General features: G+C 35.1%; 6 protein-coding genes across 9 annotated transcripts; 3 read left to right on the forward strand and 3 right to left on the reverse strand.

Moving 5' to 3' along the window:
* Window positions 1-648: 648 nt before the first annotated feature.
* Window positions 649-4,310, reverse strand: LOC108597616 (rab GTPase-binding effector protein 1). Of its 2 annotated transcripts, none has more exons than XM_017984256.1 (6): window positions 4,099-4,310; window positions 3,501-4,049; window positions 2,628-3,436; window positions 2,432-2,567; window positions 2,264-2,380; window positions 649-2,177 (listed from the first exon to the last, which is right to left on the reverse strand). In XM_017984256.1, the coding sequence occupies exons 1-6, from the start codon at window positions 4,129-4,131 to the stop codon at window positions 1,902-1,904; spliced, it is 1,920 nt and encodes a 639-aa protein (XP_017839745.1). In that variant the 5' UTR covers window positions 4,132-4,310; the 3' UTR covers window positions 649-1,901. The 2 variants fall into 2 exon arrangements, with proteins under 2 accessions (XP_017839745.1, XP_017839746.1); XM_017984257.1 differs by having other exon boundaries at window positions 3,501-4,036; window positions 4,099-4,309.
* A 623-nt stretch (window positions 4,311-4,933) lies between these two features.
* LOC108595280 (protein LTV1 homolog) lies at window positions 4,934-6,638 on the forward strand. Its single transcript, XM_017980493.1, has 2 exons — window positions 4,934-5,036; window positions 5,093-6,638. Exons 1-2 carry the CDS (start codon window positions 5,034-5,036, stop codon window positions 6,545-6,547), a joined length of 1,458 nt encoding a protein of 485 aa, XP_017835982.1. The 5' UTR covers window positions 4,934-5,033; the 3' UTR covers window positions 6,548-6,638.
* Window positions 6,639-9,539: 2,901 nt separating this feature from the next.
* On the forward strand, window positions 9,540-16,693 carry LOC108595257 (glycine receptor subunit alpha-2). 3 transcript variants are annotated; one of them, XM_017980464.1, is made up of 10 exons: window positions 9,540-9,777; window positions 10,154-10,227; window positions 13,203-13,302; window positions 13,384-13,538; window positions 13,830-13,919; window positions 15,094-15,249; window positions 15,318-15,688; window positions 15,768-15,896; window positions 15,957-16,061; window positions 16,205-16,693. In XM_017980464.1, the coding sequence occupies exons 1-10, from the start codon at window positions 9,716-9,718 to the stop codon at window positions 16,403-16,405; spliced, it is 1,443 nt and encodes a 480-aa protein (XP_017835953.1). In that variant the 5' UTR covers window positions 9,540-9,715; the 3' UTR covers window positions 16,406-16,693. The 3 variants fall into 3 exon arrangements, with proteins under 3 accessions (XP_017835953.1, XP_017835955.1, XP_017835956.1); XM_017980466.1 differs by lacking the exon at window positions 13,830-13,919 and having other exon boundaries at window positions 15,954-16,061; XM_017980467.1 differs by lacking the exon at window positions 13,830-13,919 and having other exon boundaries at window positions 9,542-9,777.
* Window positions 16,694-18,247: 1,554 nt separating this feature from the next.
* Window positions 18,248-24,616, reverse strand: LOC108597446 (periodic tryptophan protein 2 homolog). The gene is made up of 10 exons (XM_017984011.1): window positions 24,539-24,616; window positions 24,373-24,485; window positions 23,044-24,303; window positions 22,643-22,982; window positions 22,431-22,576; window positions 22,227-22,374; window positions 21,934-22,168; window positions 21,705-21,866; window positions 18,568-18,784; window positions 18,248-18,511 (listed from the first exon to the last, which is right to left on the reverse strand). The coding sequence occupies exons 1-10, from the start codon at window positions 24,554-24,556 to the stop codon at window positions 18,325-18,327; spliced, it is 2,826 nt and encodes a 941-aa protein (XP_017839500.1). The 5' UTR covers window positions 24,557-24,616; the 3' UTR covers window positions 18,248-18,324.
* LOC108597447 (pre-mRNA-splicing factor Syf2) lies at window positions 21,156-26,015 on the forward strand. The gene is made up of 2 exons (XM_017984012.1): window positions 21,156-21,241; window positions 25,183-26,015. Exons 1-2 carry the CDS (start codon window positions 21,201-21,203, stop codon window positions 25,910-25,912), a joined length of 771 nt encoding a protein of 256 aa, XP_017839501.1. The 5' UTR covers window positions 21,156-21,200; the 3' UTR covers window positions 25,913-26,015.
* Window positions 26,016-26,042: 27 nt separating this feature from the next.
* On the reverse strand, window positions 26,043-26,794 carry LOC108597448 (histone H1B). The gene is made up of 2 exons (XM_017984013.2): window positions 26,468-26,794; window positions 26,043-26,374 (listed from the first exon to the last, which is right to left on the reverse strand). Exons 1-2 carry the CDS (start codon window positions 26,792-26,794, stop codon window positions 26,048-26,050), a joined length of 654 nt encoding a protein of 217 aa, XP_017839502.2. The 3' UTR covers window positions 26,043-26,047.
* Between the last annotated feature and the right edge of the window lie 204 nt (window positions 26,795-26,998).

Below are 26,998 nucleotides of genomic sequence, written 5' to 3' on the forward strand. Positions count from 1 at the left end.
TGTATGCTTAGTGGTTTGGGTATAGGAGCACCCACATCCAAAATTTCTTGCGCTAGCTTTTATAGTTGCTGAGAAACAGTCGCTCAAACACTCATACAGACAGACGGACATGGCTATATCGACTCAGTTTGTCCTGCTGATCAAGAATATATATACTTTATTGTTACATACATTTGCACAACTTCATAATAACTTTTTCCATTTTTTACAAGAATGTAAAAGTGTTTAAAAATGTCTTCGAGGTCATGTTAACAATTGTCGATAATTTCGAAGCTTATATGCAAAACTTATCAAAAAAAATTCCACTGTTATCGAAAAAGTAAAAAATATAAAATTCCAAAAGTTTTCGATTAATACTCAAATTATCGAACAATGTAAAATTAGTGTAAAATTCCGACAGCGGCATGCCATAAAAAATGACATCTGTCATAAATACTGATGCATTTTCTACTTAGTTCAATAGTTCTGTGTTCTACTCAGATAACAACTTTGTACACTATTTAATGGTTAAAGACATTTTTTTGGTTTGAACTCTAAATTTTTCTATGCAAAAAGGGAACTGAATCTTTCAATATGCTTGCCTAGTTAGGTTTGTATTACTCTATTACAATAGATAACAGCTTTAAAAAACTTTGTGGTCTCGGCCACAACACCCGTATGCAACTACAAAGATAGAAGAACGGTTGATACCACAAATCTACAATATCTACAATTAAAAAAAAACAATAGCGTGCAATAAACTGTTATACAATCAGCGTAATCGACGTGCAAACGTCGATGATGTTAACGTAGCTAACAAGTCAGCAACAAACTGCAGCCACCATTAATCTGTAGTAAAGATGAAGTGTTTATAGTGATAAACAATCCCAAATCTGAAGGCGCTTATCCCAATAGGATGACAACAACTCCAATCAATCGGTTATTAAATCACTTTTTATGTGGTGTAGCAAATTCAAATGGCATCTCATATGCTGATGTTGCCTGGGGCCAGAGAACGGCATGAGTGCACCTACCCTAAAAATTACCATGTTACTAACATGCTGCTAGTGCAGACAGAGCGAGAGAGCAAGGGAGATTTTTTCTCGCTTATGCTTATGCCTGCCGATCGCTTTTTGTGTTCGCGCACATTTTCCATTGGCCTTGTTCTTAGGATGTTTGCAGACACCCTTGGCACTCACAAGCCATTGCTATATACGCATATCCACAAGACATGGGCAAAGGCGAATATGCGTATCCAAAATAAACGCCAACTGCTACCATTGATACCAATATGTCAATAACAAAATGCTCAATTGGTGATTTACCTTCAACTTTAGTTTCGTCAAAATATTTATACCCCTGCAAGGAAAGAAATCTACATCTCAGTACCAGATATCAATAGTTAAAGAGCGGATTACTATATCGAGATATCGACATACGTGCAATATATTAGCTTCCTGTTCCGACTATCCTATCGTCTTCTCATTGGAGGGTACTAGAACTCGAGATATTAGCTATGGGGTGTTAGATTTATATATTTCCTCAGCGAACATCAAATTCCTGACTACCACCAACTATTCACCAGCTCGCCACCATATCAGAAGAGGAGACATAGCATCGTGTCTCGACTTTCCGGTGTGCAGTGGTGTCTCAGACTCAATGAATTAATAGTGCATCAGAAGCCTGAAGCTATAAGTATGTTTTATTCCTGTCACAAGCTCTATATCCTAAAATGGTTTGCTCAAATATTATGCAGGTAACAGTGCATAATCAATTTATCTACTTTAGACACATTAACGGTTCATCTAAATAGGCATAAATTTCAAATATTTGAAAATTACATATTTGTCCCTATTCTTTATATCTTTATTACTCTTCAAAATCCTAAGACTAAGCATTAGATAATTTATGAACAGCTCCGATTAATTTGATTGCTGCGACTCGTGACTAAAATAGGGAGCTGTGTTTGGTGTAAGCAATGTATGACATATATCGCAAACTCGGGCAATTCGTTTCCGCGGTCCCGATGGCACTGTTTTGTTCAGACATTTATCGCAATAAATATGACCGCAATGGCGGCAGTGAATTTTACGCACCATCACCGTAAAATAAGCATTGCAAGTAGGACAGTTGTTAACATCATCGTCGTCCTGCCAACGTACCTCGGAGTCAGCGTGCCGCAACTCTTCCAAGGACATCTAAAATAATACCATTAAAATTAAAATGTAAAAATCAAACAACAATGAATACAGCGTTTTATTTTGAAAAAATAGTATTTTCTTACCTGAAGAGTTTGAGATAATTTTACAAAATCCTTTTGCACCGTTTCCATTGTCGACAATTCCTCTTGTAATGTCTTTATTTTGGACTTGTACTCTGAATTCGATTTGGTAAATTTTTCCTGAAATAGTACAGTGTAGATGTCAATCTTATACAATTTTTAAGAGCTTACGTTAGCGTCCTGTAATTCAATTATTTCAACGCGGCACTCGGATAACTGTTTATTTAGTTCTGCCTCTTTGCGCTCCAACTGTGTTTTTGACGTCTCGTGCAATTGTACAGCTAACAGGTGCTCAGTTACGCGGTCTCTGATGAATTTATGTGTTATTAATAAATCTGATTTAGTCCTTAAAGTTAAAAGAACTTACTGTAAATTCTTAATGTCTATTTGTACCTTACGTTTGTAAGCACGTCGCTCACTGTTGCTCTCATCGAGCTGTGTGCGGAGTATTTGAATTTCATCTAATGAACTAACACACTTTTGTTTCTCATATTCGCTGCTAACACGCGCCTGTATTAGCTCGCTCTGCTGCCGTAACATTAACTCCTGTAATTCTACAACAGTGTTGGGTAGATTTATGTATTGGTTATCAATATCTTCAGATGTGGCCAGAAATCGGCCAGATAGAAAGTCATTGTCTGCCTGTAGCGTCTCCAGCTGTTGGTTGAGTTTTTCGCGGTCGTCTGTGAGGCGTTGCAATTGTCGCATGAGTTCATCTTTAGCCTCAAGAAATTTTTGCTGCATATCTAAGAGCTGTTTCTCGTTATTTTTTACTTGCTCACGCAAGCCTTGTACATCAATCTTGTGAGCCTCTCTCTTTTCTTGCCATTGACTTTCTAGCTCACTACGCAGGGCCGCCTCCTTGCTCAACTGTTCACGTGACTCACTAAGTTGTTTGTTCAAGGCATATATCTGACTCTGTTGCTGAGTTATTTGTGCACTCTGTTTATCAATGCGGTGGTTAGCTGTGCTGCAGGTAATACATTTTGACTCTAACTGATCTGACGATGTTAGAGCAGTATCGGCTGAGCTCTCCCCATAATTTTTCATTTGATAAACAGTATCACATTTTGCCCGAAGTTGCTCGTCTGCTATGCGCAATTTTTCCTTTAAGGCTTTCATTTCTTCCTGCAGTTGGTCCATTATAGATTGCATCAATTCAGGGTCCTCGCTGGTCTGTATTGCAACATACGTTAATGTATAAAGAACATAAACAGAACGTTGAATGGAATTTACTCACAAATGGTTTTGTATTACAATTGCCAGCATTTCGCAGATGACAATTGATACTTTCTTGTTGAAAGCTGTTGGTTAAGGAATCGCTACCGAGTTTTCGAACAGATCCCAAAGTCTTTTTAACCTGATTTAAAACATGTGGTGCCAAGCCTCCTGATGATTCAGCCGTTTGCGTCGTATTAATTTGCATTTTCTGAGAATGTAGTTGTTGTTGGCATAGGTGTTCATGTCTGATGTGCTCCAACTCGGCTTTATATATCGCAGATTCCTCAATTGTGTCCTGCACCAGCTGTTGCAATGACGATATTTCCTCTTGAGCTTTTATGTCCTTTAATTGCATGTCATTCTCTGATTTAAGGTCTGCCACCATTAGGTGACTTTTCAGTTCGTTTAACTCGTCCTGAAGCTTTTTCCGCTCACCCTCCTTTTGCAAATAAAGCTCTTTCATTTTAGCTCGCTGCGTATTAAATTCATTTTGCATTTTGCCCATTTCAGTCTGTAGCAAAACCAATTTATGCTGATATGTCGCGTCATCATCCTCTAAAAATAATTTCTTAGCTCATATTTACAAACTGAGACATAATCCAACTTATTCTGCTTACCATTTGCAACGTCGATTGGCCCGATGCTCTCATTTTCCTCCATTTCCTAATCAATTTTTCTAAGTAAATTGTTTACTTTATATTTGTAAGTACATATGTGCTTACATCGAACAATGTGCAACAGGGACCATGAATCATTGAGCTAGCGAGCAATTCAATGTTATCGCCAATGCGATAGTTATCAATATTGAAAAATATCCCAATTGTGAAGAATTTGTATTTATATAAAAAAAAGAAAATCTTATAATAACACACAATATGATTTACACAAGCTTCTACATTATTAACATTTGTATAATATCAGTTTTAAAGGTTTATGCTTATCGATAATGTCATTTATGAAATATCGGCTAGAGTGAAAAGTAGGGCTACAAAACAACATCGATATTGTAAAAGACTATTTAATAATTATTTTAGATGATTTATATCCATTTGTATTAAAAAAAAAATAAAATAAAGACTAGTTTCTTAAAATGACCGTCGTTCAAAAGCAATGAAAACAGATCGTAGCCTCTTTCCATCGCTCAACTCAAGCTAAAAGTATACATATTTGGTATTTCTTAGTGCTTTCTTGCAAAAAATGTGCAAATCTAAACTCAGTGTCCTTGTCCTACAGTTGTGTAGTGTGACCATGTATCTATGAGCACAAAAAGCATTGGCTGGCAAAAATAGAGCATCGGAAGGAACCTTTACTAATCTGATTGCCTAAAAATTGGTCCACTGAGGGAAACCGCCTACATGATAAAATTTTTATTAAATGAATGAATAATCGATGTTGCAAAAACACATCCATTCATCGGTAAATTATGAAAACATTGATATTATTGATGTTTGATTAGATACCTCTGCAGCCCTACCGCAAATTCTTGTCGCATCCCTAATGCACATGTATTTTGGAAAAATAGCAGAGTTTTGATAGGAATAACGATATAATAATGGTAAGAATCATTCAGTAAAGTTGTTACGTAAACGTTGGACATAATAATGATTTTAGGTGAAAGGAAAAAAGCCTTATATTGACCGCAAGAAAGCAGTAACATTTCATTTGGTTCATCGCAGTCAACATGATCCACTGGTTACAGATGAAACTGCGCCACAACGAGTGCTACTTGAGGCAAGCGATAGGCAGGCCTCGGCCAAGCAACAAAATGAAATAGGAGTGGATCCAGCTAAACGCCAAGAAGAGCAAAAGAAGTTTGGAATACACTTTGATGACAACTACGATTATCTGCAACATTTAAAGAAACGCGAAAATAAGATTGTTTGGGAATACATGGAGAACCCAAACCAAGCTAAAAACGAAAATGTTGGTTCGGTCAAGAACCAAAATCGGTTGCAACTACCTAGCTCCGTGTTTGCCAGCGAATTCGAAGAGAATGAGGGCATGTTGAACAAAGCAGCCTTGCAGCCAGGACCGCGTCCAGATTGGGACCCTGAAGTTATTGCTGCACTCGATAGCGATTTTGAGGACAAGGAAGACCTTGAGGACGACTTTGTAACGCAAGCGATGGGCAGTAATAGTGATGAAGAAATCGGTTGGGAGGACCATGATGGTGAAGAAGATATGGAATTCGGTTCAGATAATTTGAAGGACGAGGAAAATGTCGATGAGTTTATGGATCGCCTCGGACCGCTAATGAGACAGCGCCGTTTTGATGACGAAGAAGTGAAGTCGCGCTTTACCGAATATTCAATGTCATCCAGCGTTATTAGACGCAATGAGCAACTTTCCCTGCTGGACGATCGTTTTGAGGAATTCTTTAAAACCTACGACGATCCCGAGCTAGGGGATCTTGCTTTGGATGACATAGAAGGAAATTGGCAACAAAAGCATCCGGTTGTTATGCAATGCTTTCAGGAATTCAAAAAGAAAAAAAATAATATGGCGTATAAGAAAGAATGGGACCGAGAGCGCATTAAGAAATACTTAAATATTGTAGAAGGCGAAGAGGATCCGTCAGATGACCTCGTCAATTATGAAGTGGAAGAATCCAAAGACAGAAAATGGGATTGTGAATCAATATTGTCCACTTACTCTAATATTTATAACCATCCTAAATTGATCGATGAACCTCGTTCACAGCGCATAGCAAAAACAATACAAATTAACTTCAAAACAGGACTGCCAAAAAATGTGCTTCGAGTAGGAATTAATTCACAGCTCACAGTCAAGACGCTAGCCAACCTCGATGACGGATCGTCAATTAAAATTGGTCCAGAATCCTTATGTTGTAAGTCAGTACTTTCAACGCTTAGTGTTCTTTCAATACGTCCCAAGGATGAAACACCTGAAGAGAAACGCGAGAGAAAGCGTTTACTGAAAGATTACAGAAGTGAGCGCCGCATCGAAAAAAAGGGCAATGCAGAGTCATTTAAGGAGGAAAAGAAGCGACTGACGCATGTTAAAATCAATCAACGTTGCAATCAACAGGGATCTTCTATTGTGTAGGCAATATTATTATATATGATTAAAAATATTACACTAATTCCATTTGTCCAAGGAATGGTTTGCCTTCAATTAATAAAACACATTGAACACAAAAAAATCATTATTGTTTGTATGTACTACATAAAATTAACTATTATCTGGTTTCTGCTTTTGAATTTTTACGAAGCAGAGAATTGTAAATAGATAATATCTACAATCTAAATAAACGTTATATATGCATACTTATACATTATATACTTTTTTGACCGTATAAATCGACAACACTTTTATCATTGTTTCTGTGTTCTGTATATTTTTATATTCATTCTTTATTTTTTCGATATTATAAAAAAGGGTATCATGAATTTTTGTAAAAGATGTAAAAGGAGGCGTGCCAGGCCCAAAAATGCGAGTCGATTGAGCCATGTCTGTATGAGCAACACGAACTCAGAGACTATTAGAGTTAGATCAAGCTAAACTTTGTATGTAGGTATTTCCAGTAAGCCCTTAATTCTTAACATTAATTTCTACAATTTTGAAACCACATTGTAACATTTCCCACGAGGAAAATGTGAAGAACGCAAAATTTCCAGCTTGACTACGACTAATACTAAATATGTACACAAGTTTGGTGCTGGAAGTTGCCTCCACAACTATTAAAACATTGTAGGCTACCGCAGGCTAAAGTCTTGTATGTATATGTATGTACATACATATGAATATATTGTGTAAAAGTGCAACAATATGCATACATATGTACATATATATGCATGTACATACTACATACATACGTATGTGTGTATAAGTTTTTTAAGTCTCACTAGCTTGGCTTTTGATTGCTTTGTGGCATTTTTAAGTCAAATTGCATAGATTTTATTGGAAATCTGTACGTTAGTTATTTCACTTACATTGCTTGTGTACACGTGCAATCACATGCACATATGTATGTATGTATGTACATACATATATTATTACAACATTACTAAGCACGTTTAATATTATCCTTCAATAAAACGCTTGATAATAGATAAATAATTAATACACACACAATTCTCAAATTACTACTAAAATTAGCTTATTCGGAATAAAATAAATAAAAATAAAATAATAAAAAATAATTTTCAAACATTACACAATATAGGAAGAGTGTACTAAATGTATTCGATTGCAACTGATTAAAGTCCGCTGCCCATATTTCCATGGAGCCTAGCGGAACCTAACACCAATTCAGAACCAAGCAGAAGCATGCTCTCACAGCACGATAGTTAGAACTCCTTGTAAATGGAAACCGTCACAGTTGTCGTGGATTTCCCCATTTATACTTCTGTTCACAATGCACCCTCCAACTAACTAGCGTCAACGTTGACGCCGTGTAGTTGTATTAAAGTAGCAAACAAGGCTGCAAAGAAATTCGCGCATTCTATATTCAGTTCCTGAGCGAAGCCGAAAGGATTCAAACGCGTGGTCGCTGCTAACGCGGTAATTTTTCACAATATTTAATTTCCATTACTCAGTCTACTAGAATTACTAGTATACTAGATACATCATTATACTAGAGTCCGTGTTATAAACTGTTAATGTTCAAAATTAAAATACAAGTCTACTTAAAAAATGCTTACAGACATTTAAAATGCAATTTATATTAATTATTATTCAGTAATTTAAAGTGTGTAAATATGATTTAAGTTTACCGCTTTTAATTGCACTGCCCAATTATTTATATGTACATATGTATATACATATACATATGTATGTACAGAGATACGTGGATTTGTATGAGGACACATACAAAATTAAAATAAATGAATGTTTTGAATTGATAAGTGAGAAACACGTGAATTAATTTGCAAGTTTTAAGTTGCCGCTCACAAATTTAAAAAAAGTTTAAATTCCATTAGATTCTAGACAATTAAAGGATGTAAGCCGTCGCCTAATAACCGTTGGATCTTGATCATTCTAAACATGAAATGTGTTATAATATACAAAAAGTTATTTATACATATACATACATACATACATATATACATATGTATGTATGTACAACATTCGAATGCCACATTTGGGCCTAGCCGGATGCGGTTCATCGTGCTTATCCGCTTGTTGTAGGGGAATTTTTAATTTCAATGTCGTGATACACGGAGAAGAGTGCTAATGTCAATGTCGGTATTGCCCTGAGCGTCTGTCAGTTTTGCATGTATGTACATACATACATACATATGTATGTGTATAATTTTTAAAAAAGCGGAAACTCTGTTAATAGTCTAACAATCTTATCATATGTATGTACATACATATAAACGGTACAAATACTTAGAATTATTCTCAATAGATGACAATTGGATTGAGGTCCAATAAATTGCTTTCCTGCAATTTCGAAATTTAAATTGCTTGATGGTATTTCTCAAAACTAATTTCCATAAAACTACTATTGATTATTAGTTTATGTACGTTGTCTTGAATTTTATGTTGCTGAAAATATTTTTCTTGATTCTGCGACCAAACTAAATTCAGAAGGAAAAAATTATCTCATAATTAATAGCAGTCGCTCACTTAAAGAAATAAAGCCTGGCAAGCGCGCATGCCTCAGTAAATATGGCACGCGATTCAATTGTCTTCAGTCTACACTGGACCTACTGGCGTTGCCGTCAGAGTGTACTACAATTACAAATACACTGATAGTCAAGGGGAGCCAAAACATCTGAGATGGTATCGTGTTACAGCCCGTCCCACGCAATTGCTCTGAATTCTTTTAACATATGTGCAATCCGAAATTAAGAGACAAATGTTGTATACAGACTCAACGACTGCAGCCCATACAACTTAACAGATACGTACATATGTTTATATGTATGTATTTATTACATACAATTATTTTACATAGATATGCATATTGTATGGTACGATTTAGCTAGTCACTTGTCCGCCGGTATATACATATTTAATCGAAACTAGAACTCGAGCTGAGCTTGTACTACTACCTAGTCGAAGATGAGCTTAATAATTAAAGTCATATTGGACCGATTCTAGTCCATAATAAAATATAAATAAGGAAATAAAGCGTTTGGACTAATATAATTAAAGTTGTTGAAATCATGTGTCGTGTCGCAGAGTGAATTATGAAATTTCCACGTCGATGTAAAGTGAGATGATTTGAGGTTCAGTTTCATTTTTTGTTTCAACGTTTAAATCATGCTGACCAAATACAGCTCAAAAGCACTCATATCTTTTGGATTGGCATTCATTGCAATGTGGTAAGTTTTCTTAATATACTTGGATATCTGGCTCATAAATTATATGTGATACTAGTTAAAAAATAATTTCACTTTGGCTATTTTAAGTGGATATTCAAAATTAAGTTATAAAAAGTAAGAATTAAATGAATACACAGATCAAAATAAGAAAAATTTGAATAGACAAACATGAATCAGATTGGTTCTTAATATAACTTCATTTCTAAATAATTGAAACTATTTATTGAAATAGAGATTTATAGTAAAATTTGTACATAAATAACCAAATTCTTGTAAATATTAAATGTTATTTTATATACTAATAGACTAGCCTTATGACTTATTAGTCGTAAATAGAACTTTTGTACACATATACATATAATTGTTAATTTTACAGGATTTGTGACGCCCAAACGAATCACAACTATACAACGAAGCCCCGAGTGGTTCTTCCGCCTAATTATGTCAAGGGTAAGATTACATTACCTTATGTTAAACTATGATCGATTTATGAATTTTTCGCTCATTATTACCAGTACTTGATTTTATTGGTAAATCAATAGTTACACCAAAGCTGAACTTGTCTCTAACTGCTTAACTACAGCTGTGAGAATTTTTGTGATTCATTCTTTACTATCGTGGGGACGTTGCGTGTCGCGATTATCGTGATGCAGTCAATTTCATGGTTTTTGCAGCAAAAACTCACAGTTTGGCGTCAGCTGGGGATACTAACTTTGAATTCGAGTAATTAATACTTACATACACTTTTACATATTTATATATTTAGTTACATATGTATGTTTAACCCCTACTCCATCACTAATAAAGTCATTAGCTGGCAATATACACAAACTCCCAATAACTATCTTCTCATATATGGTATCTTTATTTATACAGTAGCACCACGTCTCTCACGACATATAACATAAAATGGTAGACTAACTCAGGTAAAGATCTATTGTATGTATAGGCTCACAGAACTCTCCTTACGGATAATCCAGTATATATCTACTCCAACCTATCGAATCCCGTATCCTGCTCAGCTCACGCTAGATATGTCCGCCTGCAACCACATGCTGCCTCAAGCAAGTATTATCCTATGTCTACTAATCCATCTCTCGTTAGCCTTCGACAAACTAGGACTACTCACTCTGCAGGTAATTACACTACAGTAATTAAGATATGTTTACATATTTAAGAATTATGTATGACTATCCGACTAGAATACTATTCCTCCACAGATGACTTAAAGGATAAATTTTCTGTGCCAAAAAATTCTGATCAATACCAGCCAAAGCATAAGAGCTTGAGGTCACCTCGAGGAAAAAATTGAAATGCAGACGAAACATACCTGATAAATTCATATACAGTCTCGATAATTATTGAATAATAAGACTCAGGTTCGAAAGCTGTACTGCGATTTGGTACTCGCTATTTATTGTAGGTTCAGAATAACCAAAGAGACTGCAAACGCGAAATAAAAATTGGTGCATTTGAAGATACAGAGTATTGTCAAGACTGTTACAAAAGAAAGTTTTATCGAAGAATCTCTCGCACAGCAAGGGTGAAAAGCTTTTTTTATCCTTTATATATGTGATAAAGCTCATATTTAAATTTATATCCACTTGTTACATTTTTAGTAAATAAACATAGGAAATATAGAAAGGGGTATAGTGAAGTGCTCAAAATGCTATAGTAACAGAAGGTGAGTCCGTAGGCGCTGATATCAGAGAATGCTGGTGTAGCAGTATCAAAAAGATAATATATTATATATACAATTGACTACAGGCTCGACCGAGCTGAAGATCATTATATAGTGCCCAGTCCGATCGATCGCGTACTAGAATCGCGTCCGTCTCGATCTGGTACCTACTGATAGAGTGCGGTCGTAATACTCACTCATAGCAAACTAATAAAAGCCAGATAGAGCAACCAAATATTGCTGAACAGATGCCTCCTACTAATCAGGACCTTATACGGTCGTAATAATTTATTTTTTTATTTCATCCCCTCTCCCCAGAAAATCGAAAAAAAAGATTATACCCACAATATAAAACAATAAAAAATTATTTAAAAATCATAATCAAATCAATCACAAATACGCTTTGTCATGTTTTTAACAAATTTTCACTGTTTCAGAACGATTGGATAATTAACATGGGAATTATTTCTCATTCTAATTTTCAATACAGTGGCGTTTTTACAGACGCGCCATGAAAACGTCGCTGTCGACTCAGTCGTCGGCGTCGCTGCTGACGCTACAGCCAAAACGAGCTGTGACGCGTTAGCTGTCTTGTTTTTATTTATTTTTGTATTTAAGGTCAATGAAATTTAAAAGTATTTAAAAATTAAGTTGTTGTTTTTCCTTAAATTTGATAAAAACATTCGTTGCAAGGATTGGGGAAAACCCAATCAGGTCTGGGCTAGTGTTAATTATTAATAGTTAAAATAAATCGTTTAGTAATAAAATCAGAATAAAGTTTGTTGTAATCAGCACAGAGTATTCGAAGGGACTCAACAGTGAATAATTAGTTGTGCAAACGTTAAGTGATAAAGGAACAAAATTTCGAATGCTAGGTAGGAACTGAGAAATTAAGTTGACTGAACATGTTAAAAAAGATATTTCAGTTCAATTTTTATTTTAAATTTTTATGATAAAATAAAGTTTATTTAATTAACACGTATTGAAAATGAGAGTTATGGTTTAGTTTTTGTATAATAATTGAAAAATTATAATTTTTTTTAACTTTTAATATGTAAATCAATTTTAATAAATAAAAATATTTTTTTTTTTAAATAGAAACAATAAGTGTTATTTATTAATTTATTTAATAAAAATTATAATAGTACGGTCTCTGGCTTACTATAATGACATTAAAGAGTTGGCAGATAGAATGAATGGCACAGTTAAGAAGTTCGATTATCATTTACTTACTTATTTAGTTATTTAGGTCGTGGCCAGGGCCTTTTTATGGCCTCGCTATACAGATAAAGAGCTAAAATTTTGCAGAGGGGCAAATTTTTGAACTGTGAAAGACAATTTTCTCTTAATACACATTGAACTCGCCATTTCTAAAGTTGTAATTAAGTCAATTGAACTAACTAATATTTCCTGTGCATATGACATTTAATAGTAAAGAAAATATCTTTGGGCAACATCTCTTTGAATCGAGATGATTTTGAACTCTAACAGCAAATGGAAGTGTAATAGATTTTTTTTTAAAAACTTTTTACTGCTTATTACGCCGGGCACCATGGTATCTAAAAGATTTTTAAATAAAATATTGAAATATTGACAATCGTTTTCTAACACTTGTCACATATAAATTTTTAATTGAGTTTGAGGTATATTTTTTATGCCAGATGCCACATGATTAGTTATATGTATGTATATATATGTACATATGTATATTAATAAAGCTGTTTTTACTCTACAATACTTACAGAAATGCGGCCTCCCTCTAAAAAGGGATCTCCAGTGATAGTAGATTTTAGTATATTTGTTGTAGATATTAATTCAATAAATGTAGAAGACATGGATTTCAGGTAAGTTACATATTTTTTACATCATACATAGAAAGAACATCACGATGAGGTTCGAAAATTTGTTTTTTAACGCATTTTTAGAGTTGATTTGTTTATACATCAGCGTTGGATGGAATCCCGGCTGGAAATTTCTGATGACATATTTGAGGAGGGTGACGATTATGTCACATTACTTCCCGAGTTTTTTGACAATCTTTGGCAACCGGATCCATACTTTTTAAATTCTAAAATCGCGGGTAAGTGTTTAAATGTCATTTGTCATGCAATAATCTTTCTGTAATCTAACTGTAAAACTGTGTCTAGATCTTAGGAATAAATTTGATTTTTTTTTCACAATTAAGCGTTTTATATAGAGAGTTCGTATTTTTAGTTTCAGTAGCAATTTACCGCACTTGAATTCTGGCTCACTATTGTTATATATTTCATTGAGTTGAGTATAATAATATTGATGATTTTATTTTTGATTTCCGTTATTCTTAACATTTTCCAAAAATATGAAAAAAAAAAAAACTGCAAACTTCCATAAGGATTTGGAAGTCCATATGTTCCGTCGACTTCTATGCTACGCAATAAGGATGAAAAAGAATCTAAAAACTTTCATCTAGACAAAACTTTAAGTATATCTATAACCAAATTCTAGATTATTGCTTTCGGTTTGACACAAGCTGTCAAATTAATTCGAAACAAATTTTTTTCTAAGCGAACATAGTATCCTTGCAGGTCAAAATTAGTTAATAAACCCGTGGCATATTGGCCATGATTGGTTATATTAAATGTAAAGAAACTTATAACTGTGAATACTATATAATTGAGCTTCGAATAATTTGTAACAATTAAATATTATAAATATTGCTGGATTGAAAGTACATTCAATATAATTTTTTCTGAAGCGATAAACTAAACATGAACAAAAATGTATGTAATTATTATAATTACAACTTAATTGAGAAACTGTGCTGCAAGGATACGTCTCAGCATTTAGAATCGCCAAGTCATCAGATCAACTTACACAAACACTCCAATTTATGATAGCGACCCTGATTCAAATGCTTTATATCATGAATACATGCGTATACATCGTTTGCATTTTAGCTATTGTTAAATTTTGAATATAAATTTGAAATTAAGTGAAAAGTCATAAAATACCATACAGTAATAACTTTTAAATTAATAGTTTTATTGAATCTCAGGAGGTCCAGAAGTTCTAGCGTATTACGCTAGCTTTGAGTTGAAAGTAGAATTAAATGTCTAATTAATCAGTACAAAAAATAATTGAAATAAATAACAAATTAAATGAAGAAGAATAATAATCAAAATTAACCAGAGCAACTACAAATTTTGTCAACATACACGAGTATCTTGAATAAATTAACCCAAGGAACTTGAAATACCTTATGGACTTGACCACTCGAAAAAACAATCGCAGGCAGAACAACCTACATGCAATGACGGGACTTACATATATGGTATAAATGTATAATATTTCATTCTTCAAAATTATTTTTTTTAAGGGAATAAGCTTTAAATCGTTTACGGAAATTGAATAACAAATTAACTAGTCTACTGTGAACGAGAACAAGCCCTAACGAATAGAAATCGACAGCCAAATCATGATTCTTAAAGGCAATTTAGATTGCACTCACCTCGAAGCCACTGACACTTACATAGTCGTAAATACATACGTCGCAATATAAAACTCAGAATCAGATAATTAGTGCCTACAATAGTTCTAATCGAAAACACTTTGTTCCGCAATTCTGCAACGTCTCTTTTGGTGTTTTTTCGTTGTAGAAATAGCTACCCTGACGCACAAGTTTACGTCAGTCACCATCTATAAAAATAAAACTGTGCGATACGCAGCGCGTATGCATGCAATAATCGCCTGTCAGATGGAGTTCCAGTTATATCCCATGGATATTCAAGTGTGTCCCATATATATTGAAAGTTGTAAGTAGCTTAAAACTAATTACTTATGACGTTTTCCACTTATTTCAGACTATAACTTTTTATTTTAGTTTCGTCGAATAATCAGAAAGTGAAGCTGCGATGGTCTGATCCGGGAGTAACACTCAATCCTGAGTTGAAATTACTGCAGTACAATCTTGGCCAGCCGCTGGAGCTAGAGGAAAGTGATGGCTATATGCCCGAGAAGGTTGGCAATTTTTCACGACTTACAGTGTACTTCCGGTTCGAGCGTCAGATTGGACATCACCTGATCCAGACGTTTGCACCTTCCTCTCTGGTGGTCATGCTTTCGTGGTTCAGCTTTTGGCTAGGCCTTGACGCGATTCCGGGGCGCGTTACTTTGCTCGTTACCTGTATGCTTACACTGGTGACAATGTTCACGGGGCTACGGGCCGACATACCACCAGTTGCATATGTCAAGGCAATAAACAATGTTTTTATTAATTTCTCATTTAACTAATTAGTTGTTTTTTACATGGGAATGTAAATCCACACAACAGGCTCTTGACCTCTGGATGGCTGGATGCATGGTATCTGTATTTGCTGCTCTGGCTGAATTTGTAGTTGTCAAAGTTTTAGACGTACAATACCAGTACCAACTGAATAGGATCCCAAAGATACTGCCAATGGTAAGCGCATGTTCCCAAGCTCTAAACAAATAAAATCACATTTCTTGAAACACTAAGCAGCGCATTAGCAATATGGAGAAAGGTCAATGTGCAACTGTGGCAAACTGGGAAGGGGGTGCCGTGCGGTCACGAAAGGCCACACAAACTCCAACCACGCCAGGTCAGGTAAGTTATTGTTCCCTTGGCACAAATGCTAGTACTAGTTACATATATAATGCAAGTATTTTTATGTAAACATTCATTCACATGCATATGTATGTATGTACATGCTAAAATCAATGTTGCTTCATTTCCTAACTGCTTCTCAGACATCACTACAAGGAAATGGGGGACCTCCAAAGCCAGCGCGTCGCCAAAGTCTTTTATCAGTGGCATGGACAGACACAGATACGGGCGTTGAAAAAATAATGTGGCGTGAAATTGATAAGGTATCAAGAGCTGTGTTTCCGATATTGTTCTTTGTGTTTGTTCTTCTATATTGGCCCATATTGCTTATGAAGTCATCCTAGGACTTAGGGAGTTCCAGAATTCACCTTTCTGGGCTCCGTTAAAAGTTAACTACAACATAATTCAAACTACCATATCTTCGCCTATATGTAACCGTATCTTAATTTGCTTACAAAAACTCGTTACGATACTGCAGCATTAAGTTACCAATTGATCTTAAGCAACCCATTTACACACGTAATATCTAGGTAGCCGATATAAACATGCAACGAAACCTACAGTTGCTATACACATAACCAAATGAAAAGGAAATTAATATTGGTTTGCAAGTGCTCCTAAATATAATATAAATATTAGACTTAAATATAAATTTGGGCATGCAAATTTCTTCTATCTACTTATGTACATAAATTTTGAGTTTATCATCCATAAACAAAAATTTTTATATATTCATGTAGTTAATGCTAATTAGTAAATCCGAAGCTTGTAAGTAATTAAATTAATTTTTGTTTAGAATTAGACACAGTGCCATAGAACTACACTTATGTTTCTAACTAAATAATATAATGTAGGAATATACAAGTCTCTGTATTGCCTTACTGTTGCTGTTATATTGATGCACTTCCGCGAAAAGAAAAGACAAATGTACAGGACGGCAGCTTTTTATACGCTTTGATATTTTTATAATAAAATGAATGTTGACCATTGGTAGGTGCTTGCTGCCACGCCATGCAAACGTCGTTGCTGAAGATATATTTCTAAAAAATGTTGCGAAGCCGTGATTGTGGTTGTTTAGTGTGTGCATGTATTTGCTATGATGTTCTAGTCATCGCGTATCAAAAAGCTCTTGTTGTATTTATATATATCTGATTTCTAATCTCTCCAACTATAAAGTATATTATTTTATTTTACCAGATAATGAGTGACTGAGGCAAACCGATTCTTGCACGGAAATGCATCAATATGTACATATGTATGTTTGTAAATATCATGAACCATAGTGTTCATCTTTTATCTGAAAGTTCCGCTACTAAATGTAGCAAGATCTAAAAATATTTGTTTTAGTATTAAACCACAAATTGAAAACTTTGTTTATAAAATGTACGGCTTGACATACATATAAGCCGACCCGTAATGATTATATTTACTACGAAATGTGTACACATATTTAGATTAATAATATATAAATGCTCTTTCAAAACAGCACATTACTAAAGACAATATTATAGTATTAGGCAAATGTACCTTTAATTTTAAAACTTAAAAAAACACAAGATAATGTTATTTTTGTGAACATATCTTAAGCTTGAGCTTACCAGCCAGATATTTTATTGGTGCTTTAAACAGATAATAAATTTAATAACCATATTAAGGTTAATATAAGATATAAATATTTACTGATTGATAGTAAGTTGCAGTTTATGAATTTTTACACACAATTAAGACAAATAACAATATTAGCTAAATTTTAATGGCTCACGTATTGTAAGGGGCTTTATATCAATATTAAATACACTAAAGAGAGAGTGTAAAAGTTACTTTTAAATGATAAACAAAATATTATTTTTATTTTTTGTAGAATATTATCATATTTGTACATTTTTTTTTTTATTGTAAATACACCTTTAAAACAATTTATATATTATGTTACAATACACCCTCGATTATTTTATCATTTTTATTTATAAGTCATATGATGTATGTAATGTATGTACCTAATTCTGATTCTAGGGCTAAGTTCTTAAGAACTTCTGTATACTTACCTTTAAAAGAATCTTAAAATTTAATTTGCTCTTACATCTTGTAAATCACTAACGATAAATGTATAACTCAATAAATCAACAATTTTCACCATAAATAGTATGCAGTTTAGCTAAAAGGATATTGAATATATATTGACTATAATCATCATAATTTAGGAAGATTTAATGTGGTAATTTGAAATATACATTTTTTAGTTCTCATTGGTATCTTTATTCAACTATTCTTCACTATCATAACTTATCTCACATTCCATTGCTTGATTATCTTGGTGCTTAATAAGGAGCAGCTCATAGTCACTATCCTCGTTGTTGGGATGTGGAAAACCATCATCAATATTCAACTTATTTTCGTGAAAATTTGCCTTATCCAAAAGCACAAGTAATGTGTATTTATTATAGTCACATCTGCAAATTTATCCATTCATAGAAAGAAGTTTGTTTTTTTAAAGCCTAGTACTTACATTTTATTTATCATTTCGTATTTTTGAGAAATATTTTCGTGCAACTCGAGAAGAGCAGTATGTTGGAAGACACTGTCACGGGAGCCATGAGTGGTCAGCAGACAGAAGCACCAGTACAAATAAAACTCAATGTGTGGTGTGCTCTGTAGTAACTCCGCCAAATGATGCAGCAGGTGCTGTACAAACTCCGGAGACAGATCGCTGCAAATTAGTTCAACTACAAAAAAAAAGGAAGCAAAAAATTAATTTTAATGTTTACGAGGGTCATACAGGTCTACAGAATTTAAGAAAAACATATGCAATATCATCTCAACGATTCAAGTTGAGTCGCCCTGATTCGAATCCATTAACAACGGTCCCTGCTAAGCTATCACAGATACTAGACGATCCCTAATCCTGTGGCGACCAACATAAATTTAGGCAGTCGCTACCAGAGAATTGTAATTGCTCTTTCTATAGGCAATCGCATATACATATACGGCATTGACAACGCCTCAGGGCACCCCTGAGGTATCTGCGATAATGCAGTACGCAAACATATTAAAGTGTATATTTGAAATATAATTTTTATTCCACACACATTTAATTCAATATGTATATATAAAATATATATTAAGTTGAATAATGTTAGACCAAAATTATAGCAAACATTAACACTGGCAACATTCAATACCCTCCTAAGCAGTGTTGCCATTTAGTCTTTTTCCGGTAAAACGGCTTCAGTCGGAAAAAATGTATCTTACTATGTCTATATAAGCTCCAAAAATAATCGAACTTGAAGTGTAAATCACACAATATGCAGCCCATCTATTGAGAATTTGCAGCGTGAAACATATATATATATATATATATATATATATCCACTTCTAAACTCACCTAACTTCATGTAAATCGGACGTCAGAGCTACCGCATTTTCACTAAGAGTGTGCAGGTGTTACAAAACTTCTGAAATTTTTTTTTGCCTTCGGCTCGCGTTTGGACTTCCATTCAGCCGATTGACGTTTCGTATTTTCTGGTTCATATTTAAAGCACCTTGTCTCATCACCAGTTAGGATCGAGTCAATAAAGTCAGAATTATTATCAGCAGTTTCAACAATGTCTTTGCAATGCTCCACACGATCGATTTTATTTTCGGACCTCATTTAATTCATGTGGAACAAAACGAGCAAAATCTTATTTTAACCCAAATCTTCGGTTAAAATTCTACAAATAGTGTTTTTACTCGCATTTGTTTCCTCGGCCAATATTATCTTACTAAAATTTGCATCAATACCAATAATTTCACCGACCTTTCCCATCAATTCAGTACGATTGCTAACTTTTGGACGACCTGACCTAAATTGTAACACGTGCACACTTTCTCTTTTAGTGAAATGGCGGTAACTCTGTTTTCTGTGATCCGATTCATTAGAAGAGGATGGAAGCATATGCTTAACGCTAAAATTCTCAATATATGAGCTGCATATTGTTTGATTTACACATCAAGTTCGGTTATGTTTGGGTCCGTGTAAGTTCAAGTTCTTTAAAAACTCTCTCTTATAATTGCTAAGAAACACGCACTCATGCAGACGGACGGACCGACCTGGCTATATCGACTCAGTTTATCTTGCTGATCAAGAATATATATACTTTATGGGGTCTGCCACGCCTCCTTTTCCCTGTTTCATACATTTGCACAACATTTTTTACAAAAATGTCAAAGTGTATAAAAAATTGTATACGGTATTTTTCATAGAAGTTTTGAAATTTTCACTTAATCTAGTAGATGCTTCAACGTTTTGAATTGTGTTTCACCATCAAAGCTTTGATTGCCAATTTTGATAGAGGCTAGTGAACTAATAGGCTTTGCTGCCTAACAGGCAAACAAACTTTTTTCTGAAAAGTTTCTGTTACAAAAAGATTATACTCTAAGGGGTGCCCAGCCAATATACATTTCGTGCCCATTTGTTTTTGTTTTACACTTGTGTATGGGGGGACATAGGCTTACACATGCAGTGCCCTTCCATATGGAACACACAAAACATTTTTAATGGTGTGTGTGATTTGCAAGGCTTACTAGGGTTTGTTTTGTTTATGTCTATGCATTAGAGATCCCCAACTATTCGAAATTGAATTGACAATTTTTATCAGTGCAAAAGTTGACAACTAAATTTTTTTCTCATTTATATATGTGTGTGTTTTTGTTCATATGTATTAGTGAGTGCCCTGCTGTAAGCATCGTTTGGGCACCACTGCTCTAAGCTAAAAATCAAATATTGCTGGATACCCATGATAAGGAAGTTATACAGTTTTGTGACCCTATTTTGAATAAAAAACAACCCATAAATTGAAACGCGAATAATTCCTAAATTATTAAATGTTTTGAAATTTGAGGCAACGAACATGACAAAGCGTTTTTGTGATTATGGAGTCTGCCACGCCTTCGTCTATCTTTTACATACATTTGTATGTTGTTGTTGTTTCCAGTTTTTATAAAAATGTCAAAATGTACGTTGTTTCCATTTTTTATAAAAATGTCAATATGTACGCTCACAATATATAACGAATTTTTATAACATAAATAAACAAACATAAGCTTATACAAGTTCCCAACGGATGCCGATGAAATTTGCAACGGGCTTGTTGACGTATTATGCAAACGTCGCTACAGCAAAACGTGCTTTTATTGTATGTGTAAGTAAATGCGTACGTGTGTGTGTTGCGATTGGGCTGCTCCCGACTTTAATGCGTTCTTGGTTTTTTTTGCGCGTATGACCAGTACTTGCTTTTGTAAGGGCATTGAAAAATAACACCCTTACCGTTCTTTTTTTAATTCTTACTCAAACCGCCTCGTTTCACGCGTAGATGCGGCAGTTAGCCAGCAGTTAAGAACATGTATTTAAAAACTTCTTATTAGCAGAACGGGAATGCAGAAATACTTGCTTATTAGCAGCTATTGCAAAATTTGCACATTCGATCCAAACAGTATTACGACTGCCTTGATTTAAAGAGCGGCATATACTAGAGTCGTTTATTTTTAGACTGAAAAAGCAGTCAACTTTTCATTGATTGCAAGCTGAAGGTCGTAAAGCCTTAAAGGACGTTCTACTTGGGGGACTCATGCACTTAAATGTTTTTTTTTTTATTAGTTACTTACCATCCTTATAAGGTACGCGCTCAAGCACTAATGTAACCAAATTAGAGTCACTTAACTTCAAGGACACGACTAATGCTTTTGTGTATTGAAGATTTTTTAGAGCCTCGTGTGCCGCCTTGGGTGTCACTTCCAGCGACAAGTCAAACGGATCAAAGACAACTCCTATGTATAAACAAAAGCAAAAATTTTTCAAAGTAGAAGACAACAACTAAACTAGTGTGCATCTCACCCTTGTCAAGTTCATATATGCAAAGTCCTTCAGTTCCTGCCGCAGCAAATGCTTGTCCTGTCGGTGCAAAGCGTACACAATAGACGCGCACCTCGAGTTGCAGCCGTCGCGAAGACATATCACCTTTACGTACACCGGGTAAACGTATTGTTACTTTGCGTCCCTCAAACTCATCGCGCTGTTCCACCAAGGCCATATTTCCAAATTCACTCAGATGCTTCCGATTGATAAATTCCTAGAAAAACAATACTCGATTTTCGCAAATTTACAGTTGTATGTCACTTGTCACTTACATGCAAACCGTCTAGGCTGTAATTTTGAGTTATCGTGAATTTTTTTAACAAGATAGCTCCACGCACTTGATATATACAAATGTTTGTCGATCTTCCAGCAGCCAATATACATTGTCCGTCCGCCGAATATTCAATGGTAGAGAAATAACTAAAGAGAAATGATAGTTAGCTTCGTAATTTTTCAAAGCTGAATGAAGAATTAACTTAGAGCCAGCGTTTTTTTTGGCAGTTACAATATCAGTCTCCAAACGACCACTGCCCAAATCGGCACGTCCTTCGATTGTTGTCACTTGAGCTGCAGATTTAATATCGAAAATGGTTATGTTACCACTGAGAGTCGCAACAGCGATCTATATAGAATATCAAAATACTGTTTGAAATTGTTATGTAAAAAAGAATTGTAAGCATAATATTACTTCATCACTGGTAGGATTAAATGCCACACATGTCACATCAGAAAGTGTATCGATTGTTTCATGCTCACTGTTACTTTCTAGGCAGTTCCAAATTTTAACGGTTTTGTCCCAGGAGCCAGAAACTAAGGTTGATGAAGTTGCAATAGGCGAAAAGGCAACTGAGGCGACCGGCCCTTCATGACCACTTATTATTTCTAGTAGTTTTCCAGTCTTGACTGACCATAAAAATATATCGAAAATATCCTGCCCTCCTGCTACAACTAGATCACCGGAATAGTCTACGGCGACACAGGCAAATTGTGCTGGGTTTGGCGACGTAAATGTTCTAAAGTTCCGATACCTACAAAAAAATATATTATAATTCAATTTACTCTTTTTTTAATTATAATTTTAGCACCAACCTAATAACGTCAAATGCTCGCACTGTTCCATCCAATGAGCTACTGACCAAGAACTTTTTATTGCGACTGAACTGCACTGCGGTTACTCCACTAGTATGCTCAACGAATGTTACAAAGCAGAAACTACTTTGCGTGTTCCATAGCTTAACTTTGGAGTCCTCGCCACCAGTGGCAATATACTGGCCATCTGGGGAGTACGCGATGCAAGTCATTTCACTACTGTGTCCCTGCTGCTTCATAATATACTGTTCGCTTTGCCACTCCCAAACCAACAGTTGACCAATCTCACGCGATGCCAGCGCAACCCAATCGCCAGTATAATTAAAAAGGGCTGCCGATATAGGATATTCAGAGATGCTAAGTGAATGTATTAAATTTACATCTGGCAGCTCATATAAGTAGAAGGCGCCTGTGCTAAAAGCAACAACGAGTACTTTGGTCTTTCGGTTGTAATTGGCAGCAGTTAACAACGCATCGTGCTGCTCCTTGCGTGGCTCATTTGCCAAGTAATGCCGACCGAGTTTTTTGTAGTAAAAGGGATGTGCCTTTCTGATTTTCTCGCCATTAATTGAATCATCTTGAAGCACATCGTTATCATTTTGCTGAATTTGTTTTTCAATCACATTTTCGATATCGTCTTCGGATTCATCTTGCGCTCCCAATTGCTTTGCAGTCTTGCGCTTGCACTCCGGTTGTGTGTTCTGATCAGCCTCAGTCAAATCGGAAGGTTCTAAGCTACACTCCCACAGACAGAGTTGACCGTTACGGCTCACGGTGTTCAAGTGAAAGCTGTTTAGCTCAAAGAAACATGAAACTATAGCATCCGTGTGACCATTTAAATTATAGGTCCGAAAGTTGCGAACACGATTGATTGCACATATCTTCGTCGAATTATCACGACAACCAATGGCTAGCAGTTTTGAATCTGTTGACCAATCCAACCATGTGATGTCGTCATACCCTCCAAGAAAGCTTCTCTTTAACACAAACGGATTATACTCGCCAGTAATTTCGCCCGGTGTACAGAAAATAAATACTAAATTCGCTCGTCCTACAGCAAAGTAATTTCCATCCGGGCTAAAGCAAACACACTGCACTCCAGTTTGAAACTTATGACGATGTATCACAGTACAGGAGACCATACTAATAAGCTGTGCATCTCCGATTTCATTCACGGCGATCATCAAGCAACCGTCTGGGGAAAGAGCGAGGTTTGTGTAATTGTATCGAGATTCCAATGACAATGTGCGCGACTTATGGCTGGAAACAAAAGATAAAAGTAAAGTTGACATATATGTATGTATATATATACATAAAAAAATAAAATACTTTTTGAGGTCGTATAGTGTAATCCGGTTCCCTACAGGACTGATAACTGTGTTTCCATCCGCAGTAAAGACTAAGTTTCCATTTCGATATATGGTGCCCAACAAATTCGAAAACTTAAAATCAAATGTTAGCCTTGTATTATTAGAAGGAGTTTTCTGGAACTTACTTTGTAAGAAAACTTCATTTTAAAAACTTCTAATATACAACTATGTTTACTTTTTAAATTGCATGCACAAACACGTGCTAACCATCGGCAATAATAGTAACAATATCGATTATTTTTCAAATTGCATAGCGTCTGTTCTCAATTCGCCAATATATCGATATATTGGTCGATAATATATTATTTTTATACTTTGTACTGACATATTCTTTATAGATTTATACCAGTTGAAAACATTTAAATATCTGCTGAGTATAAAAAATATTAATAAATATATAACAGGTTTGCACGGATTAAACTTAAACTTAAGAATATTGCTTAACCCACTAAAGTATTATATGTTGAACTATTTTCACTTATTTTTATACTTTGCAAAAGCACTTCCAGTAAAAGCATGTATTTGCTGTAACCATAGAAAATACTTTCGTAATCGTAATTCGGGTACCATTTATCTTTGACCAATTTGAATGAAATTTCGCATTTCACATATTGCTTAGGTCAGTGTATGCTTGGTAGTCGTATATATATGTATATATTATGGCAACTATATGGTGTGGATAATATCGATATATCGAGAAATATCGCAACAATAACATTGTCGCATTCTTACATCACTAAATTGCTTAAAATTCCTTTTTGTTTTGCAGCACAGATATTTATTTGTGTTACCGTTTACGAAAAATTCATAACATAATCATGGAAACAAACAAATCGAGTTTGGAGAAGTTGGCTGAGCGTAAAGCACGCTTGCACAACCTGCACAAACGACGCCAAGAGGCTCGCACCCAAAATCACCAGGAAGTCATTGCAGAAGATGCACGCAAAAAATTGCCCAGTAACTGGGAAGCCCGAAAACGACAGGCAGAATGGTTATTGGCGGATGACAAAGCTCGAGCTGAAGCTCAATCTGCTGGAAAAGACTACGAGCGATCAAAACTCCTAGACGTTTCAGCGGTTGACGCTGAGCGTCTAGAAAAGAAGAAGAAGCGAAAAGACAATCCAGATTTGGGATTCTCCACTTACGAAGCACAAACTGCCAGGCAATACAATCGCTTAGTAAAGAATATGACGGCGCGCGATATGTCAAAGTATGAGAAACAGAGAGCTGAGCTCGGCGATAGTTTCTATGGTGGTCCAAACGCAACTCTTCATATGTTAACAAAGGATACGCCGAGTGCTGTTAATAATATGGTAAAGGATTTGGAACAGCAAATTGAACGTAGAAAAAAATATTCCAGACGACGAATCTATAATGACGACGCTGATGTAGACTTCATAAATGAACGTAACTCCAAATTCAACAAAAAACTTGATCGGTTCTACGGAGAACATACAGCAGAAATAAAACAAAACTTAGAGCGCGGAACAGCTATTTAAGCACAATTTTTAATTAATTCTATAGTAAAATAAAATAAAGACTCTACTTTGAACATTTCTTCCATAAAGAGTGGAACAGCCGAAAACCATAAACTCCATAAACACGTATTGAAATTAAACAAGTGAACACACTATTTATTTATATAAAACACGACCGCTGTTAGTCTTTACCTGAATAGGCGTAGAGGAACTCGATGGAGACGTGTGTTGTCCAATTGAGATTCTACCCGCAATTAACAACCTACCGGTCTTTGAATTTGTTACCTTGCCCTGATACCCTTGCGCAAGAGTACCAATGGACTTGCGTGTCTTAGGCTTCTTTGTCCTCTTAACAGGAGTCTGATTAACTTCAGGTATTTTTTTTGCCGCTTTGACTTTTTTAGCTGGATTCGTCCTTCTATCCCTTTTATCTTTAGTTTTAACCTCATTAGCCACTGGCACTTTGCGTGCAGTCCTGATTTTCTTTTCGTATGCAAGAAAACGGGGTTATTATGATTTATTTGGATATATTGTGAATAATTAATACATATGCACATACTAGATATTTGTATTTACCTTTGTTTTACGTTCTGCATTATTTTCCTTTTTCACCTTAATTTGCTTCTTCCGCATTTTTTCCTCAGCTTTAGATTTTTGGGTGACTCGCTTTAACAGTTTAAATGAATTCTTTACTTGCTTCACTTTACCATGATTCTCTGCAAGCTTTAGAGCCTTACGGACAAGTCCTGACATGCGCTTAGTGTCGCTTATGGTATGTCCTGCAAACTTCATGTATTTAACAATTGCAGGTACAGAGGAACCTTTTCGGCTTTTCAATGCATCGATAGCTTCAAGGGCCATATTAAGTACTGAGGGATTATTTTTATTATACTTGCTCATCATGTGGATATAGATGATGCTAGGATATAGATGATTTTATTTATTAGCTTTTATTAAAACTCAACAGTTTTAATATTGACCAGGCCTTTCAAATAAATAGTAGCAAACTGTAAACCACTTAAGCTTCTTATGTCTATGTAACTGCATTTCCAATGTTCATATTATGTGAACAGTTATACTGTATTAGAAAAGATCACGCTGCTCAGG

The sequence above is a fragment of the Drosophila busckii genome, chromosome 2R (genome assembly GCF_011750605.1).
Source record: "Drosophila busckii strain San Diego stock center, stock number 13000-0081.31 chromosome 2R, ASM1175060v1, whole genome shotgun sequence".
Lineage (NCBI taxonomy): Eukaryota > Metazoa > Arthropoda > Insecta > Diptera > Drosophilidae > Drosophila > Drosophila busckii.